Source organism: Oryza glaberrima, chromosome 3, assembly GCF_000147395.1.
Source record: "Oryza glaberrima chromosome 3, OglaRS2, whole genome shotgun sequence".
Taxonomy (NCBI): Eukaryota; Viridiplantae; Streptophyta; class Magnoliopsida; order Poales; family Poaceae; genus Oryza; species Oryza glaberrima.
In genome coordinates, this window is record NC_068328.1 from 33470047 (window position 1) to 33494723 (window position 24677).

Genomic DNA, 24677 nt, shown 5'->3' on the forward strand with positions numbered 1-24677 from the left:
ATTTGCTGATGCTGAATAGAGGAAACGACGGGGCCTGAGACGATGGAGAACGATTAATTACGTATTATTACTATATAATTGAAAAGTATACTTATTTCTTTTATAGAAAACTTTGTATGCTTGTGCAGGTGCATATCCAACTATCCAGTGCATTTTTTTTCCGCAACCAACTATCCGGTGCCTAAATGTCTGCTTGTGCAGGTGTGCCAGAGAATTGCAAATTGTGATGGCCTCATCGGTTGGCTATACGTGGAAAATACACCATTTGGCGTATTAGCGAAAAAAATTATTATTTGTAATTAAAACTTTTATACTTATGTTCGTAGCGACTTAAATAACAATATTGTAAAAAAACTATGATAAAAAAAACTCAAAAAACAACTTTGAAATTAAGTTAAAAATTTAAAAATTTAACATTGGCATATGTTGATTGGGCCAAAAGATGAGAGCCTCACCATTCAACGTTAACAATCCAAGACAGTGTATGCGCCTAAAGACCTAAGCCTGCCCTTAATTTTCACCATCTCCACTGGACTCGCACGTATCGGTGAGGATGCGACCAGGGTAGGGCATGGCCGGTACATGCTGCGACCGCAGGAGACAAATCCAAGATACTCCCTCTGCCTTATAATATAAGGTATTTTGATTTTTTCCTTATACTGTTTGATCACTTGTCTTATTTAAAGAATTTGTATAAATATAAAAAATAAAAAAATTATGCTTAAAATACTAAAGTAAGTCACAAATAAAATAAACAATAATTTTTTAAAAAATTAATAAGACGAATAGTCAAACAGTATATGTAAAAAATCAAAATCGTTTATATTATGGGACGGAGAGAGTACCTAGCTAGGACAAGGGAGAGGAGAGAGAGAAAGCGAAGATGGCCACCGGAGGGAAGAGCGCTGCGTCGCCGTCGCCACCGAGTCGCGCCGCCGCTGCTGCGCTGCGCCGTTGCCTCCTCGGGATTTCCCTTTCTTGTCCTTTTACTGGGCCGATGGCCCGATGAGAGGGGGAAACGCCTGGATGGGCCGGGTTAGCACCCAGACTGGGCTTCTCCTGCGGGCCGGGATTCAATCTCCTCCGGGTCCACGGGGCTCAAAGCCCAGTCCCGGCCTAACCGAACAAGGCCGTGGAAGGAAAACAAAATTTGGCAATGACAACTCTTTGTATTTCTGTGTATTGCGTTCTAAATTCAAATGTACTTCCAGGTTGCAGTGAGCCAGTGATCATGTTTGTCATATTACATCCATCCAAAATACGTAGGCCTAACATGCCATAAATTATGTAGAATCAGGATGTTTTTCTGTCTGCGCGACACAAACGTCTTAGATGGAAGACGCCTCCAAAATCCCAGAAACCTTTTGCTCATGCTACGATATGGCCTCAAGTTCTAAGCTAGCTTGAAAATTGCTTAAGAGCTAAAACTCTCCAAACTCCCCAAACTAATTTGAACCTTCTTGTTATGGTTTGATGAAGCGAGCAATCTTCCCAAGCACCCCTCTCAGGTTGCGCACACCAGCTCCCGTTTTAGAGCTCACCATCATCTGCAAAACGTGTCATTTTTATATCATGTATGATATTGCACATGAGATTCTTTTCAAATAAAGATATAGCACATGAGATATGAAGGAAATGATTCAAGAGCTCACCACCGGTCTGACCACTGACTTGTTCTTTTTCAGGCTCTGTAAAAGAGAGTGCAAGTGATTCTGTTAGGTAAAAACTCAAGAGGGTGCATGAGAAGGAGAGTAAGAGGGAAGGGGGGAACAGGGGGGAAGAGAACCTCTTGGATCTCCACAGCACGGCGAGCAACGTCAATAGGGAAAACCAAATCAGTCTTGGTCAATACAATCTGATATGGCGTCTTGGACCTACAGTGGTTTGATTAGAAACGTTACAGCAGAAACTGAAGTAAACATTACTCAATATATGTGATCAGAGGCCTATGAAATGCTCTGAGAAAATAAAGAATCATCAATGAATTTTCAATGAACTGACAGATGTATTTGCATCAATATCACAAAATGTTAACTAAAAATTTGAAAGAACCGTGAAACTTGAAACTAGGTGGTTTATTTGAAAGCAAACCTTTCCATTAGGTCTACAAGCTCGTAGTCCAATGGTTTCATTCCACGTTTAGTGTGCACAAGAAGGCACACTCTTTCTAGGCCGACCCTGGTTGAAACATACTCCTTCACCTACAAACCACCTTTAAAAGCTTAGTGTTCTAAACAACTCAAAGTATGATGAGAAATTGTGTTCCCATACAGATCCAGTGGGCATATGCAAATAGTACTAGACAGTTACCAGGATATTGTTTGTTTAATGTGCAAAAGTAAAAAAACAATCTGTTCAGTCATAAATGATGGCAATTAGATCCTTGATTTTAAAATTGTCCCCCAGCTGAATAACTAAAGTGGACGTGGATACCAAAGGAATGTACTAGAGGAAGAAAGAGATCAGAAAGTAACTCTCAGAAGGGTTGTGAAGTCTTGAGCTAAGGAAATTTCATCAGTTCTTAGCAAGTAAAATGTACAGAAGTTATTGAGCATATGATATACCAGTATACAATGGACGTGGGTTAGATATCCAATTTCATCAAATTGCACGATGTGAGGTGATATGATTCATTACAAGATTTTTTTTTCATGATTTAGGGTACTTACAAGTTCTTGCCATGAGTCTTTAACTTCATCCTTTGCATAAGCAAAACCATATCCAGGCAGATCGACAAGGCATAGCTTTGATGCAAGCCGGAAGAAATTTATTGTCTGAATAAGGAATAATAAGCATAAACAGATAGACTCGTGGATTGTTTGGATGCCCAAACTAATTACAATAAAACACACAAGCTTCATTCGACAAACCTGAGTAAGTCCTGGCTTATCCGATGTTCGCACAACACCCCATTGCCTTGTAAGTGCATTCAGTAGTGATGATTTCCCAACATTTGATACCCCTAAAATTTCAAAGTTAAGTTATTAGAAGGCAGGAAATAACTTTGTGGAAACACTACGATAGTTGAGAAAAAGATCATGCAGCTTTAAACACTCATCAACCATAATCCCTTCCAGAGAAAAATAAATACCAGCAAAGTCACATACATCAAACCTAAACGGTGTGCACAGGAAGATAATGTGATTAAACTAAATATCAAATTCAAAGATTCACCGTGCCAAACTTCATTTTTCTGATGTTACCTGCAAATGCTATCTCTGGGAGCGTAGGAGGAGGAAATGATGACGAAATTTTTGCTGCAGCAAAGAACTCCAACTTATTTCTGAACACCTGTTAATAGTTTTCTGTGAGATAACAATAAATACAAGTGGATCCCAACAATCTATGCAAAGAGATACTACACAGCTAGAAAAGCAACTCAAATAATGTAGAAACCAGGCATGCCCAGCTAAAACAAAAGCAGAAGAATATTTTCTAGTACTGATCATATTGTATGTTTCTTACATTTTCTTCTATGCGCTCACGTTCAGGGCTGGTTGAGAAGGGAACATTATCCAAAGGGGCAGAGAGCTTAACATTGTAGCCAGCATTTTTTATCTCATTTAGGCGCCTACGACCTAGGAGCTGCAAAAAGACTGCATTATGTCACCAGAAATGCATCCACATGGAGAAATAAGAGTGAGGAGGTAATAAAATGTACATTGTCTTCCACATATGAAATGATTGAGGAACTTGGCTGTATAGCACGGAATTTAGCATTTATAGACGTCTCAGTCTCTTCAGGCGGACTTTTTTCAGGAATCTTCTCTGGACTACAAACTAAAAACAAAAGAAAGGAAGTTACACCAAAAGGGCAGCAAATTGATTATCAAAATTTCCCTCATAAGGCCAAGACTAAAATAAATAAGACGAATTGGATGTGGGTGAGTTGATTCAGAAGTTCATGAACAGATTTTATATTGTTAAGAAAAAAAAAACAGACATAAGAATTTTGTGGTGCTATCTGCTGAAAGAGGAAGTTGTTGCCTTCAACAATCTTTATAATTCACAAAACATGCGCAGATAGTTCCAAGTTCTAATAGGGATAAATTATCTAGCTAAATAAAAACATACCTTGCAAGAGGTTAAAAGCATATGTATTCCTATACATATTTTCTTCCAAATTCCTGGTTCTTTCTTTTAAAAAAGAAAAGGGCCTTTCTTTTTATCATCATTTTCAATCTTAAAGGGGTGAATATCTAGCAATATAGATAGGACACACTACATTTACTTGATTCCTTACTTTTATGTACATAATTCTGTATTACAGAACATTCCAGACTCCTAAGTAAGAAAAGTAAGATAGCATTCGCACCATCCTGTTTGGCAGTAGAATCCTCAAGTCTTTTGTTTGATGTGTCATAGGGATCCAGTTTCATCCGCTTCCTCTTCTTGGGAGGAAGGGTTTCCTCAATGTCAGAAACTGGATCCTTCTTTGCAACCCTAATTTTTTTCCCAGTCTTGTCCAGAACTCGAGTACGACGAGGGCGGGGCTTCTCTTCAGCAATCTGGCCAGAATCATCCGACTTCTTGCTTTCGGCGCCATGATCATCCAAGTTGGCATCTGTAGCAGCCTCTTTTTGGCGACTGACTCTGGCAGGTGTATCAAACTTCTTCCCTTTGGATGATGCTTCTGCATTCCTACTGAACACTGATTGACTCTTTCCCTCTCTAGTTATACCAGAAACCATGCTGTTACTCCTTCCCCCTCTACTTACACTGGAAACCATACTGTTACTCCTTTTCCTTGAATGCAAATCATCCTCATCCAAAGTTTCAGACCTAAATCTATCACCTTTTCTAGCAGAAGCCTTTCCACGGGTCATGGTGGAAGGGCCATTTCTGGTCAGCTTTGATTTAGAATACGGCGTGTCACTGTGATCACCATTCCATGAGTCATGATCACCCTTCCTTTTCCTCCTCACAGCCTGTGATGCGTTCTTCTTCGCATCTGATTGACCATTTGTGTCGCTCCACCTCCTCCTCTGTCCGGCATTTCCCCGTGCCTCCTTGTGCTCTTCTCTCTTCTCACTCTTGTTCCTACCAGTTGTCCTGGTTCCTTTCGTTTTAGCACCTTCTCTTTTGCCACTCTTCTTTCCACCATCAACCCCACCACCACTCCAGTTCCTCCGGGAACTCAACAAACTCGCTATGCTCGTCTTCTCCCTTATGCGAACATGAAGCGGCATTTCCCAATCCCACCTTCAGCAGATGAAATCAAATCACCTACACAACATCACAAGAGACGATAACAAGTTAAGGACTCCTATAACAAGCAGAGCAGGTGCTTATGCATACAATGAACTGCAGAATGATGCGCAGGTAAGCAAGAACGACAAAATGAACTCAGGAAGTCCACCCCAGATGCAAACGCAAGCGATGCGCGCACGGCGGCGCACGCATTGCAAGAGCAACAGAAACGCCCAACACAAGCACACGCAAATGACGCAATGCGTTTGCTCAATCACGATACAGGGCAGGCTACTACTACCAACCCCTCCACGGAAGCGGGGGCGTGCTCGCCACAGCGGAGAAGAGACAAAAACGAAGAAACGCGCGGTAGCTGTTCGACGAAATGCCTCGCTGCGGACACAGGGAACCGCTGGCGATGGCACGGCCGGCGAGTCGAAGGGTGAGGAAAAAGGGGATCACGTCCCTCGCTTACCTGTCCGGCACGGCGGACGGCCGGTGGAGTCGGCGGCGCGCGGCGGCGGCGAGGAAGGAGCCCGAGCGCCGGCGGCGGCAGAGGCTGCGGTGTGCGGGTTGGAGAATGGCCGAACTCAACGAAACGACATGAACAGAATGCTTTGTGGGCCACTCTATTGGGCCGATCTAATGGCCATGGGCTTTCTGGTGCCATGATGGGCTGGGCCGTCAGATTTCTCTTTCCACTCTTGGGCTCTTTATTTTAAGCTGTTCAGATTAATGCCATTTTAAACCATATTTTTTTTAAAGTAAAGTTGCTAAAAATGTACATATATTTAGTTTCTTGCCAAACTTTAGTAAGTAGGCATACTAAAATTTGGTAAGGTTTATTTTAACTACAATCTGAACAGCCCCTTGATGCACAAATAAATGGTAGTAATGTAATAGTATACTGTTGTTTTTTTTTCCCACATGTTAAAAAAATACAACTCCCACCCAAAAATATATTAAACAATAAATTTTGAACCAAAGAAAAATTGTAGCCAACAATTCAATAAGAAAATCTATGGAGAAAGCGAAGGCTACGTGTGGGCAAAGTGAGATCTAACTGAACTATTGCTTTGGTCCTTCATTGATATGCAGTGACCTGTGAACCCCAACAATTCAGCTAGCATCAACCGAGAGGTCTCCTTCTTAATCAGCAGCAAAGTGATACTTATCCAATAGTTTACTACAGTATATATGTATACATCACACCGTCAATCAATCACAGCCGTTAAGAAATGCACATCAACTACTTGATCAACCTAGCAGGTAGCAGGAGGAGGCATGGCCCAGGATTTCTGAATTTTGTGCTGCTGGATTAGTTGGCAGGTTGTCTAGTTGCCTATGTACATATGGTCACACATGTTCCTATAAAGTCAGTACATTTGTTGCTGTTTATGTAACATAATTCACCTTTTTCAGGAACTGGAGCTTTTTGGAGTGGTTGGCTAATGAACTTTTGATCATAGATGCAGGCTTGGATCTGCTTGCTGTATCTGTCCTAAGTAGACCATAATCTTCTTGTCCTTGCTGCAATTCAGGCTTGGAAATTGCAAAGCTTCTCCCTGTCAGAAGGTGCAGTTAAACCTAACCACCAGCAGCAGCATGGACTAGCTTGATTACAGGAGCAAATTAAAATGCATCTTCTGTGTCCTTAAGTAGACAGTAGAACGATCTCAGTCTCGGCTAGGTGAGACGTTTTTGTCGTGGGTCAGTGACCATTGCGGATGGATACAAGCGCAGGCGGACAATTCAATTAATGACCTCCTTGTCTGTCTGAACGTGATCAGACTAGACGATCAGTGGCACCGTAAGAACAGCATATTCAGTAATTTAACATTGTAAAAAAAGGTGTCACGGTAATCAGGATAAGGCGCTGTGATAAGCTTAGCACTTTAGCAGTGATAACTTGTGTTGGGTCTTAGTGCTGACGATGCCGCAAGTTCTTTTTCACCCTCTGTGTTTATTATACCCGTTTTCCTTTAGCTAACTGTGCTGTATATGATTTTTAGTCCGATTTTCCTCGTAAGCAAACTTAACTTTTATTCTTTTAATATAAAACAGAAACTTCATTCCTCCTTGTCGAAGTTTACCTTGAAAAAAATAGTTTGATTAGCAGTCAGAAAGTTTTCTGCTTTTAACTGATTAACCTCTTGATGCAGCCTGTTTCTTTCAAGCTACACAGTGTTTAAGCATCATTAGGGGCAACTAATCTTTCTGCTCGGTATTCAGAAGCAGTAAGCTTCACTAATGCATAGCCACCATATGGCAGGAAATAGAATCACGAGATCATCATCTGTAGTTCTTTTGTTGTGCTTTTCATTTAGGTGAGATGACACTGTCAGAAAGAGATCGTCAGGAAACAACCCAACCACAGAGTCGACGCCTGCCTCGATCGAAGGACGGCTAACCGCGTTGCTCACTTGCTCTGCAGCTCACAGGTCATGGCAAACTAATTAAATTTCTCAACACCTAATTTTCCCAACGAATGCGATGGATTAGAAAAATTAAACCCTCCAATCGAATGCTGAAAAATGGATTAACGAAGCCATCATCCGTACCACGCGAAAGGCAAAAAAATTCAAATCAGTGGGCCAAGAACAACACTAATAGGTCATGTCCATTTCCATCCCATTTCCATTGAAGCCAACATAATTATCAATGCTCTCCATCATCAACTAACTCCTAATTATTCATTGATGCAGGCTTGTAATCGATGATTAAAAGCGAAAGCTTACAACTCACTCTCTCATGCTCTCTCATGTTCCTGCCACAATCTATATAAAAATCTTTTGCATGGCAACTTGACAATGCCATGGACAGAGGCTTAAACTCTGAATCCAGCCAAGCGACAAGTCAAATCCTGACTGGTTATAAAAACCTCATGTTCTGTAGAACAGAACCAAGGTTTGCTCACTTTGTCGCAGCATTTCAAGCTCTCCTAACCTCAGATAAATGATAGCCATTAGAACCCTAGAAGGATCATTATCATTATCCTGAAATAATTCCGGTGAAATTCCTGTGTTCCCAAATAGCAGAGCAAGATTTAATTTCTTGTTAATTATTTTTTAGAAGGAAAGGAGCATTGCGAGTTTTTGGCGCCAAGAAGCAAGAAAGGTCATGGACAGCAGCAAGCAGCAGCTCGCCGTTTGGCCGGTGTCCGCCGCCAAGAAGTACGCCGGCTTCGACGGCAAGGCGGCGGCGGCGAGGGAGCGGTCGGGCCTCGCGAACGCGTCGTTCCGGGTGTACTACAGCCTCCGCGCCGGCGCCGTGCCGTTCCTGTGGGAGTCGTCGCCGGGAACGCCCAAGGCGGCCGCCGTCTCGTCGCCGGCGAGGGAGTCATCATCGGCGGCGCGTGGCGCTCTGCCGCCCATCTCGCCGCCGCCGTCGTACCAGTCGGTCGAGATGAAGAAGGGGGGGAGGTGCCGGCCGAGGTCGTCGTGGCCGGCGGCGGCGGCGGCGGGCGACATCGTGAGGGCGCTGCTCGGCATGCTCGGGCTCGGGAAGTGGCGCCGCCGCCGCCACCACCACCACCGGTCGTCGTCGACGCGACGGCGCTCCGCCTCGGTCTCCGAGCTGCCGCCGTTCGCATCGCTCCCGTATTGACACGTGTACAATCAGATTAATTAATTAATTACAACTTTATTATGGACGGATGATTAATCACGGATGTTGCATGTAAATTACGGAGGCGGATGCCACTTTGCTCTGTGATTATCTCCTAATCTCTCGGGTTTTCGCGTCGTTAATTAGCAGAGTCTGAGTCGGTTTAGCGCACGGTTATAAAACGAGTGGGCACTAATCGATTTGAAACGAGTCGCGTCGCCGCTGCGTTTCCGAAGAGAAGGCGCCGCTCAAGGGAGAAAGCGTAAAGCCGTTTCCCGCTTTAGTTCTCGCATCCGCGCTAACCCTCGCGGCTTCGTCGATGGTCGGCGGCGGCGGCGGCCACGGGGTCAGGACGCCGGCGAACTTCCCCCCGCGGCAGAAGGCTCGCCTCCCTCGCGGACCGGTACGCGCCACCGTGCCCTAGTGTTTTTTTTTTTTTTGAAACCTCCGGGATTTTCTTCTTTCCGATGGATTCCGATTGCAACTGGTCGCGCCGCCACCTTGTTTCCGCCTCTACTAGAGTACTAGACTTGGGTTGCCATGACGCCGGTGCCGTGCTTTAAATTTCCTGAAATCACATATGTAATGCTGTATTGCTATTGTTTGCGGCGATGGTTAGGGTTCGACATTGGATCAGTCGTCAGTTAATGTTTAATTATTCTTTTGGTTTGGTGTGTGTGAAGTAGGAAACCTATAATCGTCTCTTTGGCAACTGGGCAATGGGGAAGTAGTAGATCCATGTGATTGCAAATGATACTGCATTCCTTTCTCTGTTTCTCAGTACATGATTCCTAATCGGGTTTGGTGTAATGATCTCGATAGGTTGAGGAACTGAACCTTATAATGTATATACTTTTACATGACGAGCAGCAGTCCGAAAATGTTCTTCAGGATTCTTGTTACTCTACAGCAGCTTGCCTATGCATATTCTTATTATTGCAATACAATTTGTATTGCTTTCTTGTATGACCTGTGTAGAACTGCAGGCTTCACCATTATTTATTTTTGCTGCCTCGTTTCGATTAGTACATCTACTGTTAGAGATAAAAGGAGATGCACTTGATAGTGCAGTGGCAAGGGGTGTGTGGTTTTAACCCCGATGTCCCGTGTTCAATCCTCAACATGCTCATAATTTCTTCTTTAAAATATTTGGAGTGACGTCTCTCCCTAATCTCCTTTTTTTTTCCTGTTAGAGATAAAAGCTTACACAAACTTGTTGCATGTTAGGTATATTTTAGCTTGTACCTTGTGAGGCCTTTTGTTTGTACTCTGCTTCTGACACACTCTGTGTTTTTCAGGTTCATGAGAAGTCGTTGGAACAGCAAAAGAAGGGGCCAAGTTCATCCTCTCCTTCAGTTAGCAGTAACAAGTCCCCACTCCAATTGGCTGCAGCAATTGTTCAACCACAGAAACCGCTAGAGTCACCACAGCACATGGTTACACCGGTTCGACTGCAAGAATCTCCAGGCCCAAGAACCATTCCATGCAGTTCTGGATCTGTAGGATCTGGTTCAGGAGCTGCCCCATTTGACATATGCATAAAAAGAGATGATAAGTGCTCCATCAAGTTAAGTCGTTCTTTACTGGAAATCAACAGAGAAAAAAGACGAGAAAGGGAGCAACTTTCCAAGGAGGCAGCTCCATTGCAATATTTGAGACCTGGGATGGTTCTGTTGAAAAAGTTCTTAAAGCATGATGATCAGGTATCTCAATATCAAACATGTTGCTCAATTTTACTACAGTTTCTGCCAGCATCAACATTTGTTTCAAAAGTACTATGGATAGCTGTTTTCCATTCATTTTGCTCTTTTTGTGTTGGAATCTGGAATCATGTGCACTCATGATTTTGAAGTTCTATGTCACTACTGTGACTCTCTCATTGGCACAGTTTGCTACAACTTTCGTAGAATTTTCAGAATTCCTCACATTAATATGCACTTTCTCAATTTATTTGATTATTGTGATTTTATTTAGGTTGTATTATAAATTCCCAATGTTTATTTAATTTTGAAAGTATATATCTAATCTCTTTTATCGCACATATCAGGTTGACATTATCAGACGCTGCCAGAAACTTGGTATTGGCTCAGGAGGATTTTATACTCCTGGCTACAGAGATGGTGGTAAATTAAGTTTGCAGATGATGTGCTTAGGGAAGAACTGGGATCCAAATTCACGTTCATATGGAGATACACGTCCATTTGATGGTGCTCAACCACCGAGTATACCAGAAGTATTCAGTAAGATAGTTAAAGATGCCATCCAAGCTTCCAATGAATTTTTGAGACAAAAAGCCAGACCTGCCAATGATGTTGAAGAACTTCCTCCACTGTCACCAGATATCTGCCTTGTTAACTTCTATACCAGCAGTGGGAAGTTAGGTCTTCACCAGGTACGAAAGATCCACAATCTTCAACGTTATACAATTATATTTCAAAGATTAGTATTACAAGTCTTCCTCAATAAATTACTCCAACAAAATCCTCACCTAGGTCAAAGCAGCTTTTCCTATGGTTATTTTCTTCAGAGTTTCTTGTACTTGCATTTGTATAGTATAATGCCTTCAGTTCCTGTGCTTTTCAATTGAAATGTTTATATTGCTGTGATCCTCTTTGGTGATTACTAACTGGACTGTGTGAATGTATCATTTTTACAGGACAAAGATGAAACGAAACCCAGCCTTCATAAGGGATTGCCTGTTGTTTCATTTTCGCTAGGTGACACTGCAGAATTCTTGTATGGTGACGTGAACGATGTGGATAAAGCTTCAAAGGTTGATCTGGAATCTGGTGATGTTCTCATATTTGGTGGTAAATCAAGGCTCATATTCCATGGGGTTTCCAGAATCAAACCAAAAACAGCACCAAATTGGCTGACCGATGAAGCAAAACTTCGACCTGGGCGTCTGAACCTCACATTCAGGCAGCATTAGCTTGCCCCGTATTAGATGTAGAGGGAAACCTTGTTCTGTTCTGTTGTAGTAGCTCAGTACCCACCCTATTAGCATGAGTTAGCTGGTAGTACATTCGATCTAACTACTGTAAAACTCGAGAAGGAGTCAGATCAAACTATGGAACATATATATATTTAGTGCAATTGATTTTCCTGTGATTATTATTTTTAGATATAATGGAAATCAATCCAGATTTGTGTTGTAGTTTGAAGAGGTGGCATTGCCAGATTTGTGTTCTAATGTAAATTCCTATCGTGACCACTCTTTCAAAATTAAAAGACAATATATACCAAGCCAATTTACCAAATCAAGTAAATTCTGTTCTTCAAACTTAATTTTCTGCTCTTTAAACTTCCAGGCATCAATGGCCCAGCCCAGTAGCCCACAGGAGAAGGTGAAGCACTCGCCGTCTCGCTCCCATCTCTTCACTTCGAACCGCACGGCGGCGCTGCGCCGCCGCTGGAGCACCGCTACTGCATTGCATCCGTCCGCCGGAATCTCACCGGCGACTGCGGGAGACGGCCGTGGCGCGGCCCCAGTCCGTGCCCTCTCCCTTCGATCGATGGTTGGACTGGTTGCGTTGTCACTGGACACGGTCGCCACCAAGGACGAGTTCGTCCGCCTCTGCGCCACCGGCCGCCTCAGGGACGCGCTGCGGCGACCCTTCCGCGGCGTGCTCTGGTCGGACGCTGCCCGCCTCTTCTCCCACCTCTTCCGGGCTTGCCGCGCCCTCCGGCCACTGCGCCAGCTCCACGCCTTCGCCGCCACGTCCGGCGCCGCCACCGACCGCTTTACGGCGAACCACCTCATGCTGGCGTATGCTGACCTGGGCGACCTCACCGCCGCCCGCGAACTGTTCGAGAGAATTCCCAGGAGGAACGTCATGTCCTGGAACATTCTGTTCGGGGGTTACATCAAGAATGGCGACCTGGGTGGCGCGCGGAAGCTGTTCGATGAAATGCCTGAGAGGAATGTGGCGACTTGGAATGCCATGGTAGCTGGGCTCACCAACCTAGGATTTGATGAGGAGAGCTTGGGCTTCTTCCTTGATATGAGGAGGGAGGGGATGCATCCTGATGAGTTTGGCCTCGGGAGCGTGTTCCGGTGCTGTGCCGGGCTTAGAGATGTTGTGACTGGGCGGCAGGTCCATGCGTATGTCGTGCGGTCTGGGCTGGACAGAGACATGTGTGTTGGGAGCTCGTTGGCTCACATGTACATGAGATGTGGGTGTCTTCAAGAAGGTGAGGCTGTGCTCCGAATGCTCCCTTCACTTAGCATTGTATCATGCAATACCATAATCGCTGGAAGGACACAGAATGGAGACTCAGAGGGAGCGCTAGAGTATTTCTGCATGATGAGAAGTGTCGGTGTTGCTGCTGATGTGGTCACCTTCGTAAGTGCTATTAGTTCTTGCTCAGATTTGGCAGCTCTTGCTCAAGGGCAGCAAATTCATGGGCAGGTTATGAAAGCTGGAGTTGACAAAGTTGTGCCAGTAATGACTTGTCTTGTGCATATGTATTCTCGTTGCGGGTGCTTAGGTGACTCAGAGAGAGTTTTCTTTGGTTATTGTGGTTCAGATACCTTCCTTCTCAGTGCAATGATCTCAGCTTATGGATTCCACGGGCATGGACAGAAAGCAATCGAGCTGTTCAAACAGATGATGAATGGAGGGGCAGAACCTAGTGATGTTACTTTCTTGGCCTTGCTATATGCTTGCAGCCATAGTGGTCTGAAAGAGGAGGGCATGGATTGCTTTGAGCTTATGACTAAGACTTATGGAATGCAACCAAGTGTGAAACACTACACTTGTGTTGTGGATCTTCTTGGGCGATCAGGTTGTCTGGACGAAGCAGAGGCCCTCATCTTGTCAATGCCTTTAACTCCTGATGGGGTCATATGGAAGACATTGTTGTCTGCTTGTAAGACCCAGAAGAATTTTGACATGGCAGAGCGGATAGCAAAACGTGTCATTGAGTTGGACCCTCATGACTCTGCCTCTTATGTTCTGCTATCAAATATTCGAGCTACCAGCAGGAGATGGGGAGATGTCAGTGAGGTAAGAAAAGCCATGAGAGATAACAATGTGAGGAAGGAGCCTGGTGTCAGCTGGGTGGAGCTTAAGGGTCACATACACCAATTCTGCACTGGAGATGAATCGCATCCAAGACAAAAGGAGATCGATGAATGTTTGGAAGAGATGATGGCCAAGATTAGGCAGTGTGGGTATTCACCGGACATGAGCATGGTGCTCCATGATATGGAGGATGAGGAGAAAGAAGTTAGTTTGTCTCACCACAGTGAGAAGTTGGCAATAGCATTTGCTTTTCTGAGCTTACCTGAAGGAGTTCCTATCCGAGTGATGAAGAATCTACGTGTATGTGATGACTGCCATCTAGCTATCAAGTTAATGTCCCAGGTAACTGGTCGGGAGATTGTGGTCAGAGATGTAAGCCGCTTTCACCATTTTAAAGATGGCAGATGCTCTTGTCGTGATTATTGGTGATTGGGAACAAAGCATGGTAGGAATTTCTTTTGCATCTTCTGAGGGGAACAACATCAACATACCTTACCTGGTTTTTGAACTATCTGAAGCAATCAGCTGCAGTTGATGCCCAGCAGTCATAACTAAGGCTCAACGGGTGCCAGCTGGCGGTGGTACAACTAACAACTCAGATCGGCTAGTATGCACACTTGAATGAACCCTAAGATGCGAATGCTCAATGGTGTTTGGTTTGTACTTGTCTAATGGCCCATGTACATACATGATGGCTTGGTTCCCATGTAATGCAATGCTATGGGAGAATTCATCTGTTTTCACCAGATATCTGCCTTATTAACTTCTAGACCAGCGATGGGAGATTGGGTCTTCACCAGGTACCAAAGAACCATGTTCCGATGTTATATTTCAAACAACAGTATCAATACTTTGCATTCTTGCTGATACCAATCTATTAAATGAACAGAGATACCACAAACTAATCTGGAAAGAGCGCAACTCGAGAATCTTTGAACACAAAGATTGCACTGCAGCGCAAGTTTACAGAGCCATTAGAGATGAAGTGCTGATTTGGAGGGAAGCTGGAGTGTTTAAGCATAGAGAGTAGTGTGTGGGAGTTTTCTCCTGGGTTCCTTGATCCCTAGGAGTTTGTTTTTCTTTTTTTGGGGGGCTTATGCCCTGCGACAGTACAATGTCATTCTGTACCTGGCTCATTTTTCTCTCTTCTTAATACAATTAGGTTGGTCGACAGCAAAGATACCACAAACTAATCCAACAAAATCCTGTTCTGGGAGCAGCTTTAGCCGTGGTGCTTTTCCTCTAGAGAACTTAGACATTTCTAGTATAATGTGTTCAGTTCATTTGCTTTCCAATTGAGATTTTTATAGGGTTGTAATCCTGTTCGGTGATTACTAACTGGGAGTCTGGGACTGTAAAACGTCCCAGTTGCCTGTTCGGTGATTACTAATTGGGACTGTAATCCTGTTCGCTGTTTTTTTCAGGACAAGGATGGTGAAAATAAACCCAAGCCTTAACAGGGATGGCCTGTTGTTGCAGAATTCTTGTACGATGGTGTGAGACAATGACAAGGCTTCAAAGTTGATCACGAATCTGTTGTTCTAATAATTGGTGGTAGAAACATTGTCATATTTCATAGCGTTTCCAGCATCAAGCCCATAAATGCACCGAAATGGCCGACCAATTAGACAAGTATTGAACCTGGCTGTCTGAATTTCACATTGAAATACTGCAACTGTCCCCTGCATCTTTTTTTTGGCTACTTGCAGTACAGTTGGGTGCTCCCGTTTGTTGTATATTCAGTGCTACTACCCTTTTATTTTAGCAAAGTCATCAGAGACGTCCTAATTCGAAGAAATATTTTACCGACCTCTCTTCTCTTGTAAAACTTGAGTTCGTTGTCATGCCCAATCTCTTTTCTCTTTCTTTCTTTTTTTCTGTTTAGCTTAATCGTGTATGCACTGACCGTGTCTTGAAATAAAGATAAAATATCTGGCCACAAGAAACCTCTCTTGACAATTTATTGGACGCAGTTGATTCATAGAAAAATGAGAGACATACATTTACTGATTTACATTTGATGAACCTGTACTGAAAAATAAAAGAAGAAAAAATGTCACAAGTTCAGAGTTCAAAGTCCCCAATTCCTACTACTAGTGTTGCAGTGATGCATCTCGCGCAGAATCACAACGAGAGACAGGATGAACGCCTGGTCTATCCCCGGGTTGATCCTAGCCGTATACACAGACCTCGTCAATCCCACCAATGTACCCGCCAAATTTGGACGAGTGATCTACAGCATCAAATTCAACAAACAAAAATGTTAATAAAATCGGATATGGATTTTCATCCCTCGAGGGGACATCCTTTCATTGTTTGCATGTTACCTAAATAGTTATAAAAAAAATTAAAAAAAATAAAAACATAGATTAATACAGAATATATCACTCCACAAGAAATGCAAGACCAAATTCAATTTCTACAAGTTGCAACAAAAATAACAAACTAAACTGAAAATAGTTATCGCACATTCGCAACTATATTAGTTATTTTTGTTAACTTGTAGAAGTTGAATTCAAACTTGTATGTTTGTGGAGTGATATATTTCATATCAATCTATGTTGCTAATTTTTCATATTGTTTGATGAGGGATGAGGGATGAAATTGCTTTCCCAATAAAATCGATCACCAATGATCTGCTTGATGAATTTTGAGATGTTAATTAGCTCACCTGAGCAATGGCGGCGTCGGCGTCGGAGTCGGAGTTGCCGGCGAAGACAGTGCATGCGCCGCCATAGTAGTTGCCGCCGATGACGAAGTCGGGGACCTGGTCGGCGGAGCGGTAGCCGCCGAGGTAGACGAAGATCTTGGTCCTGACCTGGACGACGGACTCCTTGACGACGCTGAAGAGGACGCTCCGGCGGCTGGTGCTGTCCCCTCTGAAGGCGTGCCACATCGAGCTCATCAGGTAGGTCGAGTCCGTCATGGTGAGCACCGGGCGGCGCGCCGCGTCGAGGAGGAGCGTCCGCTTCCGGAGGCTGAACACGGCGCCCTCCACGCGCATCACCACCGCGCCGGCGGCGTCCGTCACCGCGAAGTCGCGCTCCGTCGTGCCGATCACCCTCGCCACCGCGAACGCCGTCGCCTCCGCCGCGCAGTGCCGCGCGTCCACCACCACCACCGTCGGCGCCGCCGCCGCAGCCATCCTCGTCGTCGGCTTGCGTTCTGCTCGTCGACGCTGCGGAGAACGCGTGCTGAAATACACCTCGATGATGAAACGGGCGACGTCCATGTCGCCGGATGGCTGAATTTATCAAGAAGAGAAAGGAAGGCATGCGACATGATTGACACTCGCCGCCAGTAGGTCGCCGGTTTGACACCGGCGAAGACTGCCGCGTCGACGGCGACCGGTCGTCAACCACGGTCCGCAGCCGACGCAGTCGCCAGCTCGCCGCGGTTTTCTGATGTCAGTCTCAATCTACGTGCTTATCCCACTCGTACTTGCCATGCTTGTCGTGACTGGATTGCCTCACAGATTTTGACAATTTGACCCTTTGCAAAAACTATTTTTACAAATAAACCGTGGCCAAAACTTATTTTAAATCTGACCCTTTTGCTCAACGCCAAATCGTGTGGCGCTGAATTTAGACACCTCAGCACCAAATAGCATGGCACTGAATGTACATTGGCACGCTGACTTAGTCTCCCATTCGCCGTGGCACGGCATTCAGCGCCAGCTGACGTGACGCTGAGGTGTCTAAGTTCAGCGCCATACGATTTGGCGTTGAGCAAAAGGGTCATATTTGAAATAAGTTTTGGCAGCAGTTCATTTGTAAAAATAGTTTTTGCAAAGAGTCAAATTGTCAAAATTTATGGGATTGCCTCGCACTCTTGCAATTTGCGAGTATGTTATAGACTTCGCCTTTCCGTCTGGACTGCAAAATTGGTCTGTCGTCGTAAGTGTAACTTCTTTTTTTAGACAATGGATAAATATCTAACCTCTATATCCACATGTGGATTATACACAGCCAAACGTTGTAAACATGAGTACATAAAATCCACCAAAATTTGGACAAATTGTTTCAACAATAAACCGTGGCAAAAAAACTAAGTTTAGGAATAGAAACGATTCATTCATGAAATTAGTTTTTGATATGGTTTATTCTTAAAATAAGTTTTGTGTGAGGGTCAATTTGTAAAAATTTCTGTAAACTCCAAACCTCACAAATGAGAAACACAACAAAACAAGAAAGAAGACTAGCAAAGAAAACCAGAAGACTAAGCTTCAAATTTTTTCTACGTTTTTTCTTCAATCTTGCTTCATCCTTGCGCAAGTGTAACTTCTTGTTATTGATTTTGCTTGACATTGAAACGGAATTCAGCACGCGCCTATCAATTTTAATTTCGGATGCATTGTTTGATGGACGCAAATTTTGTTACCAAGTTAAACAACAAACGCACCAAAACAAAAATTGAGCAGAAAACCAAGAGAAATGGCATGTTCATTCAACCGTGCTCCCAACAAACATCAGCTGCAAATGCACATTCAGCACAGCATGTGGTAGGGCTGTTTGTACTGAATCTGTTTCATCTCTTGAAAGCGATACTAGTTCTGACAGCACATGAACTCAAATTGTACAGCAGTCAGCGTTTTCCAAACCGCCGGGCCGGGGTTACCGCACCCCTACGGTAAGCACGGTTTACCGCGCGGTAACCGTGAAAAATCGTACAAAACCGTGCAAAATTTATTAAAAATCTAAATTATTTTTTAAATTTATTTGAATTTAAGGAGGTTACCACGGTATTTATATTACCGTACCCCGCGGTAAATCCGGTAACCGCACGGTAAAGTGAACCCTGACAGCAGTACGGCACATTGAAAGCATCAAGTGATGCAACACACTTTCGTATTCCCTCTCCATGCTAAAATATAACAACTTCTAACCCTTAAGATTTATCGTAAAATATAACAACTTTTTCATCAACAATAATCAATTGCAATCATCCACCGTATAATTTTCTGAATTGTTTTCACTTCTCAACCAATTGCAACCTTCCTCTCGTCTATCAAGCCTGTATACAGAGCTAGCAAAACTGAAGGGTAAAAAAATCGTGTCTTTTTGAATCGATGGGAGCAGGGAGAGATTTGGTTTCGATCTTGTCATGGCTGGAAATGCATCTCGTCGAGGACGACGACGAGCGCGACGATGAAGGCGTAGTCGATGCCGGCGTTGACGGTGACGCTGTATGCGTTCTTCCCCAGCAGCGCGCTCGCCACGCTGAACCGCCGGTCGATCTGCGCGCGAAACAGTTTTTGCGTCAGGTCGAGCAGCACGCCCACCAGGTGTTCGATGAAATGACGGAAGTGGTTTGAGCAGGGGGAGAGAGAGGGGTTGCTTTGCTTGCCTTTGCGATGACGGTGTCGGAGTCGCCGAGGGAGACGGCGCAGGCGCCGTCGTGGTAGCTTCCGGTGACGCGGAAGTCGCTGGCCTGCTCGGCGTCGTTGCTGGCGAGGAACACGCTCACCTTGGTCGAACCCCATAGCTGGATCGCCGACGGCTTCACCACGGTGAAGAGCAGGTCACGCCGGCTCGTGCTCTCCCCCCGGAAAACCTTCCACCTCCTGTTCATCACCATCGCCTGCACCCACCGGAGCTCACCACCACCGATCAGATTGGCACGGTGGGGAAGAAGAGAAGAGAGTAGGGGAGGGGAGTCGAGTGTCGCGCGCACCGATTCTTGGACGGTGAGGACGGGGCGGCGGTCGGCGTCGGCGAGGAGGCAGCGGCGGCGGAGGCTGAAGAGCACGCCGTCGACGCGCAGCACGACGGCGCCCGTGGCGGCGTCGGTGACGGTGAAGTCGCTCCCGGACAGGCTCAGCGTCTTCGCCACGGACAGCGCCGCCGCGTCCCCCGCGACGAACCGCGCGTCCACCACCGCCAGCGCCGGCACCGCCTCCATCTCCATCTCCCTCCTCTCCGGCCGCCTCGCCGCCGCTGCGGGTGGGGATCGATCGGCGATGGCTTGGCCGCGCGGCGCACGCGTCTTCCTCCTCTGGCGTCCACGCCCACGCTGAAAGATTTGACCACTACAATGGCAGGAAGGTCGGTGACCGTGATCAGATTTGACAAAAACAAAGTGACGCTTTCAGTTTTATGCTTATGCTTATACTAATTATCAGCTAAAATTTAAATTTTTAACGTTAAATTTAAAGCTGATTTTAAGGTTTTTTCATTAAAGTTTATTTTTAGTTTTTGCTTTTATATCGCTAAGAATACGTAAATAAAAATTTTATTCACAAATACTTTTTATTTGTAAATATATCGTTTCGCTACTATGGCTCCTGTACTAAGCAGGATTCTTCTTGAGATCAGTATTAACGAAAAGGAAAAGAATTCTTCAGGCATAGGCAGTCTGAATGGACGTAAAGAAAATTCAGAAATCGATAAAGGAATCATCTTTAACGCGTATTCACACAATCACAGCTTCAGAGGTAGCTTTTCCCGCGTAAAATTATTTTTTTTCAGAAGTAGAGTGTGCTACGTGGAAACATGAGATTTGTTGTCTCTTCCTTCTTTGATCCTTTTCTACGTGATCACGGCGTGAGCTGCTGAATCATCATCAGCTGGTAGTAGTATAAAATTGCAAAAGAAGAATCCATTAGGCTCCCCTTTTTTTTTTTTAAGAAATCCATTAGGCTCCTAGCCGACGTATAACTGAGTAGTACTCACTCTGATTTACAATGTAAGTCATTCTAGCACTTCCCACGTTTATAATGATGTTAATTTAATATATATCTAGATTCATTAATATTAATATGAATATGGGAAGTGCTAAAATGACTTACATTGTGAAACGGAGGGAGTACTACATTGCTACTCCGTCTGTCCTAAAATGCAAGCATTTTTAGCTATGAATTTAGACAACTGTGTGTCCAATTTATAGCTAAAAGTTGTTATATTTTGAGATGGAGGTAGTATTTGTTACTCTCTTAAAAAAAACTAGGATAAGATGGGATATACTTTAGTATGTCTACCTTCGTTGTGTTAGATTATATTTTATCTCGTTTTATGTTTGGTTTTTTGTTTGATTGCTTCTATGTTTTACCCAGATTGGTTATAATTATATTATGCCTTTTTGAACTGAGACGGTAGGATGGAGGGTGTACGATTTGATCGATCCTTCATGCATTCATTCCTCATCTGGTTTGGTTTTGGTTTTGGTTTGGTTTGACAGTAATCCAATTCCATCAGCATGCCGACCACCGGGGAAGCGAGGTCACCGATCTGAAAAGGACCAGCCGCGATCTCTTCATCTCTTCCCGGTGTCGGTCAGCGACTTGGTACTCTGGAATTAAAGATTCCGTGTCCATCCCAGTGGCCACTGCAACCAGCGCACACGTATAGATCTGTGACCTCAGCTACAGTACCCCGGAATAAGCCAAATAACATATTTATAAACGTAAAATAATTTATTAATAAAACTTTTATATACATGTTCTTAACAATCTAAGAGCAAAGCCTTAAAAAATAAACTACGATGAAAAAACCCCAAAATCAACTCTAAATTTAAAGTTAAATATTCAAATTTTAATTGATAAGTATAAGCATAAGTGAAAAAATAAGACCTACATATCCCAACTCAACTAAGCACTGAAAAAAAAAACATGAAGAATTTACGTGCTAGTATTTGTTTAGCTGCTTGTTGGTTTGCTACCATTTCGAACCTTATAGGAAACAAATTAAACATGACTGATTCAATCGTCTAATTTTCTATTATATATGGTTCTATCACCTTAATATAGTTGTCCAAGTTCAATAAAAAACTTTCTTTATATATAAAAGATGAACATGCATGGATGATTTTCTGTCAGGCTGTTGATTTGCAACGGCTTCACCGGTATCAGGGGTTCAGTATGTATCTAGCCGCCATTTGAGAAAAATGGAAGCAAGCAGCATTGCAAATTTGTACCCCACTTACTAATTGAGGAGAGAAACATTCTACTGTGTAGCTGTTAATTTGGTTCTACTCCACTGTGCATCAGTGGCCAGAGGCGCAAACGCATGTGAGCAGCATGCAATGCAGCATGTGACCAGAATTCAGAGCCGTCAGTTTAAACAATTTACTACAATACTAGTCCTGTTTGGTCTGCAAACACCGGCCGATCTCAATAACGAGACGAGTGGCATCTGATCTGACCAGCTGACCTGTCTGGCTGGCTGTCTATACTCTCTTCTCCATCTGACCATCTCCATGCTGAGCTGAGGCTACTGCGTACTCAATTCCTGGCTAGTGGCTATGAACCGGTTCATTGCCAGGATTTGATTCATTTTTAGGCCTTGTTTAGTTCTAAATTTTTTTTTCAAACTTCTAACTTTTTTTTCACATCAAATCATTCCTACACACATAAACTTCCAATTTTTCCATCACATCGTTCCACTTTCAACTAAACTTTCAATTTTAACGTGAACTAAACACACTCTTAGTCGGAGGAAGTACAAAAGCATAGCAGGTGAAGAATAGATCTCATGTGTCAGCGAACAAAAAAAAATTGCCAGTTAAAATTCTTATATCTATGTCCTCAACCATTTAGAAGCAAATGATAAAAACAAAAGTGAAGTGTACTTTAGACCATGTTTATTGCTAAAACTTCACTTTGGACCATTATATACATAATATTTTTCACTTTGAACTAGGTAACTTTTATCTTTATTGCATAATGGACCATCTTAACTCTATTCACTAATTATGTCTAGCGTTTCCTTAGGCAAAGCTATGACATGCGTATATGTAGGAAAGTTGACCGGTATGTTGTTAACGATGTGCTCGAGATCATTGAAGTACTGAAGATGTGGTTTGAGACGGTCCATTATGCAAGAAAAGTAAAGTTACATAGTAAAATAGTTTTAAAAAAAGGATAAATGATGGTCTAAAATGAAACTTTAACAGCAAAATAAGATCCAAAGTGAAATTAACTCAAAAATCAAACTATGAAGAAGAAAAAAAAACATCAGAATTAATTCTAAAATCAACTTTTAAAATTTAAATGTTTACAACGGCTTAAAAGCTAGTATTCACTTTCGTACAAAGTTTGTTTTTCATGAGACAGGGAGAGTACGTGTAAACGACGGGCCTGGATCGTTCATGGAGTCTGGGGGTGTCGCCTCTTCCGGCGACGGCGTCCGTCGGCGACAAGGAGCTATCGGCCAACCCCATCGGGTGGATTGGCGCGCAATTATTCGGCTGACGCTGAATGCCAGAAATCCTGTGTGTCCTACCCGGCGTCCTCGCCTCTGCTCCCTTCCAACAACGCTCACGAACCCTCTGTAGCTACAGACACACACTGCACACATCTCATGGTCCTAATCTGCTAAAATTAGCTTTTTCTCCACCATTTTTCTCTCCGATTTCAAATCCCCAATGACGTAGGAATGGCCCACTTTTCCGATGTCATCCTGTCAACGTTTCCATAATCCGTGATTTGTTCGCAGGTTCAGCAAAAACTTCAGATAAACAAAATGAAGAGTTCAGAGTTTCAGGAAGTTCAGAGTTTCAGAAATATTTCCACCAGGAGACATGAAAACTTTAAGACCATTTGCAATCTCTGATGGAATGATGCATTGAGTCCATCAAATGGCTAGCTTAGCTAGAGCCTGTGACCGACATTGCCAGGACCAAGCAATGATCCAGTCTCGTGATTAGGGAATCAAGAACAGTTAAGCTCGAGATCCTGTAGTATGTATAGGCATTGCTCCAATAGATGCTGAATTGCTGATTGATATAGATCTCAACCAAAACCTAACTGGAAAGGTACAATACAGCCGTACGGGCCACATTAGTGATAAGAGTATTAGGTAGTACTACCTCTCCTTTAAGTACACTATACTTAGATGAACAGGGCAGCTAATTACTCTACTCCACTGTATGTGGAAAGTACTCCGAATTAGCAGCAAGATTACTCCAAATTAACAAGCCTTGACTGCAACTTATGCTTTGTTTCGTAGATTATAGCAGTATCTCATTGGGTTGTGCAGGGCACACACACCATAGCAAAAAGGTTAAGCAAACTTTAAGCAAAAGCAAAATATAACTTGACCTAGAACTGATAACAATCCCTTGTTTTATTTTTCCACTTCATTTTCGATCTCATGTTCCAAGTGATAGTAACTAGTCGTAATTTGAGAGCTAGTTTTCTTCAAGGGAAGTAAAGATCACCAACGAGACAAGCTAACAACTACTGCTGCTGCACAGCAATTGGTTGATCGGCAACATCAAATTCTAATCACTGAAAAGCTACACAATTAAGCGACAAGTGCAATGGCTAATGACAAATCAATGAACATACACAGATACACTACACATTTGTACAAGGAGTACTGTATTTGCCAATCTCATTCTGAACCCTGATTCGCCTTTACTTTTGGCTAATGATGACGATGTATCAATGTTGGAGCCTCACCAAACGCACTTAACTATGGTTAGTTGCTGCTTGCTTATCTGGTTTTTAAAGAAGTATAAACCAGATGATGAATAATAATAATTTATAAATTCAAGTACAACTATACGTATACGGCTCGCCATCACAAATAGCCTAATGTTTTTGTACTGAACTGAATTAAATATTTACCACCGGACCTGCCAGCTCAGCACGGTTCAACCTGGGACCCCCACCGTCAATGCCTAAACTAACCCCTCGGTTTAACCCCCCTACGATATCTGCACGGATTAATTAATTAATAAATAGCCCTACCATTTCGCTATCATGTTGTACTAGTACGTCACTGAAATCGTGGGCCCACCGTGCGGGTACCTGGTGGGGCTCACGTGGGCAGCGAGTGAGGCTGGTGGTGGGATCTCGAAGTGGGAGCAAATTGAATAATATCTCACGGGTTTGGGAGAGGGGTGTGGGGGGGG

At 43.6% G+C, this 24677-nt stretch overlaps 6 protein-coding genes and 1 pseudogene across 7 annotated transcripts; 4 read left to right on the forward strand and 3 right to left on the reverse strand.

Moving 5' to 3' along the window:
- Positions 1 to 1154: 1154 nt before the first annotated feature.
- LOC127765587 (uncharacterized) lies at positions 1155 to 6669 on the reverse strand. Of its 2 annotated transcripts, none has more exons than XM_052290523.1 (11): positions 6604 to 6669; positions 4316 to 5226; positions 3662 to 3780; positions 3466 to 3585; positions 3204 to 3291; positions 2871 to 2962; positions 2670 to 2774; positions 2092 to 2201; positions 1787 to 1874; positions 1653 to 1688; positions 1155 to 1547 (listed from the first exon to the last, which is right to left on the reverse strand). In XM_052290523.1, exons 2-11 carry the CDS (start codon positions 5187 to 5189, stop codon positions 1464 to 1466), a joined length of 1716 nt encoding a protein of 571 aa, XP_052146483.1. In that variant the 5' UTR covers positions 5190 to 5226; positions 6604 to 6669; the 3' UTR covers positions 1155 to 1463. The 2 variants fall into 2 exon arrangements, with proteins under 2 accessions (XP_052146483.1, XP_052146482.1); XM_052290522.1 differs by lacking the exon at positions 6604 to 6669 and adding an exon at positions 5666 to 5763.
- A 1271-nt stretch (positions 6670 to 7940) lies between these two features.
- Positions 7941 to 8911, forward strand: LOC127767819 (uncharacterized). Its single transcript, XM_052293269.1, has 2 exons — positions 7941 to 8097; positions 8263 to 8911. The coding sequence occupies exon 2, from the start codon at positions 8311 to 8313 to the stop codon at positions 8794 to 8796; it is 486 nt and encodes a 161-aa protein (XP_052149229.1). The 5' UTR covers positions 7941 to 8097; positions 8263 to 8310; the 3' UTR covers positions 8797 to 8911.
- A 92-nt stretch (positions 8912 to 9003) lies between these two features.
- Positions 9004 to 11968, forward strand: LOC127767818 (uncharacterized). Its single transcript, XM_052293268.1, has 4 exons — positions 9004 to 9199; positions 10095 to 10499; positions 10844 to 11188; positions 11453 to 11968. The coding sequence occupies exons 1-4, from the start codon at positions 9116 to 9118 to the stop codon at positions 11726 to 11728; spliced, it is 1110 nt and encodes a 369-aa protein (XP_052149228.1). The 5' UTR covers positions 9004 to 9115; the 3' UTR covers positions 11729 to 11968.
- Positions 11969 to 12005: 37 nt separating this feature from the next.
- On the forward strand, positions 12006 to 14252 carry LOC127767817 (pentatricopeptide repeat-containing protein At2g41080). The gene has a single exon (XM_052293266.1). The coding sequence runs from the start codon at positions 12114 to 12116 to the stop codon at positions 14250 to 14252; it is 2139 nt and encodes a 712-aa protein (XP_052149226.1). The 5' UTR covers positions 12006 to 12113.
- Positions 14253 to 14533: 281 nt separating this feature from the next.
- LOC127766448 (uncharacterized) lies at positions 14534 to 15497 on the forward strand (annotated as a pseudogene).
- A 265-nt stretch (positions 15498 to 15762) lies between these two features.
- LOC127768462 (protein LURP-one-related 15-like) lies at positions 15763 to 17066 on the reverse strand. The gene is made up of 2 exons (XM_052294043.1): positions 16495 to 17066; positions 15763 to 16056 (listed from the first exon to the last, which is right to left on the reverse strand). Exons 1-2 carry the CDS (start codon positions 17053 to 17055, stop codon positions 15895 to 15897), a joined length of 723 nt encoding a protein of 240 aa, XP_052150003.1. The 5' UTR covers positions 17056 to 17066; the 3' UTR covers positions 15763 to 15894.
- A 1568-nt stretch (positions 17067 to 18634) lies between these two features.
- Positions 18635 to 19885, reverse strand: LOC127767786 (protein LURP-one-related 15-like). The gene is made up of 3 exons (XM_052293230.1): positions 19497 to 19885; positions 19170 to 19403; positions 18635 to 19059 (listed from the first exon to the last, which is right to left on the reverse strand). Exons 1-3 carry the CDS (start codon positions 19728 to 19730, stop codon positions 18925 to 18927), a joined length of 603 nt encoding a protein of 200 aa, XP_052149190.1. The 5' UTR covers positions 19731 to 19885; the 3' UTR covers positions 18635 to 18924.
- Between the last annotated feature and the right edge of the window lie 4792 nt (positions 19886 to 24677).

What these genes read in the sequence shown, in the direction of transcription:
- LOC127765587 (XM_052290523.1), bottom strand. Translation starts at nt 5,189, where the DNA reads ATGCCGCTTCATGTTCGCATAAGGGAGAAGACGAGCATAGCGAGTTTG. An exon ending in CTTGTAGACCTAATGGAAAG is followed by an intron (nt 1,875 to 2,091) that starts GTTTGCTTTCAA and finishes AAACCACTGTAG; the next exon opens with GTCCAAGACGCCATATCAGA. An exon ending in GTGCTGTGGAGATCCAAGAG is followed by an intron (nt 1,689 to 1,786) that starts GTTCTCTTCCCC and finishes TCTCTTTTACAG; the next exon opens with AGCCTGAAAAAGAACAAGTC.
- LOC127767819 (XM_052293269.1), top strand. Translation starts at nt 8,311, where the DNA reads ATGGACAGCAGCAAGCAGCAGCTCGCCGTTTGGCCGGTGTCCGCCGCC.
- LOC127767818 (XM_052293268.1), top strand. Translation starts at nt 9,116, where the DNA reads ATGGTCGGCGGCGGCGGCGGCCACGGGGTCAGGACGCCGGCGAACTTC. An exon ending in CTCGCCTCCCTCGCGGACCG is followed by an intron (nt 9,200 to 10,094) that starts GTACGCGCCACC and finishes TGTGTTTTTCAG; the next exon opens with GTTCATGAGAAGTCGTTGGA. An exon ending in GGAAGTTAGGTCTTCACCAG is followed by an intron (nt 11,189 to 11,452) that starts GTACGAAAGATC and finishes TCATTTTTACAG; the next exon opens with GACAAAGATGAAACGAAACC.
- LOC127767817 (XM_052293266.1), top strand. Translation starts at nt 12,114, where the DNA reads ATGGCCCAGCCCAGTAGCCCACAGGAGAAGGTGAAGCACTCGCCGTCT.
- LOC127768462 (XM_052294043.1), bottom strand. Translation starts at nt 17,055, where the DNA reads ATGGACGTCGCCCGTTTCATCATCGAGGTGTATTTCAGCACGCGTTCT. An exon ending in CCGACGCCGCCATTGCTCAG is followed by an intron (nt 16,057 to 16,494) that starts GTGAGCTAATTA and finishes TTGATGCTGTAG; the next exon opens with ATCACTCGTCCAAATTTGGC.
- LOC127767786 (XM_052293230.1), bottom strand. Translation starts at nt 19,730, where the DNA reads ATGGAGATGGAGGCGGTGCCGGCGCTGGCGGTGGTGGACGCGCGGTTC. An exon ending in TCCTCACCGTCCAAGAATCG is followed by an intron (nt 19,404 to 19,496) that starts GTGCGCGCGACA and finishes CGGTGGGTGCAG; the next exon opens with GCGATGGTGATGAACAGGAG. An exon ending in CCGACACCGTCATCGCAAAG is followed by an intron (nt 19,060 to 19,169) that starts GCAAGCAAAGCA and finishes TTTCGCGCGCAG; the next exon opens with ATCGACCGGCGGTTCAGCGT.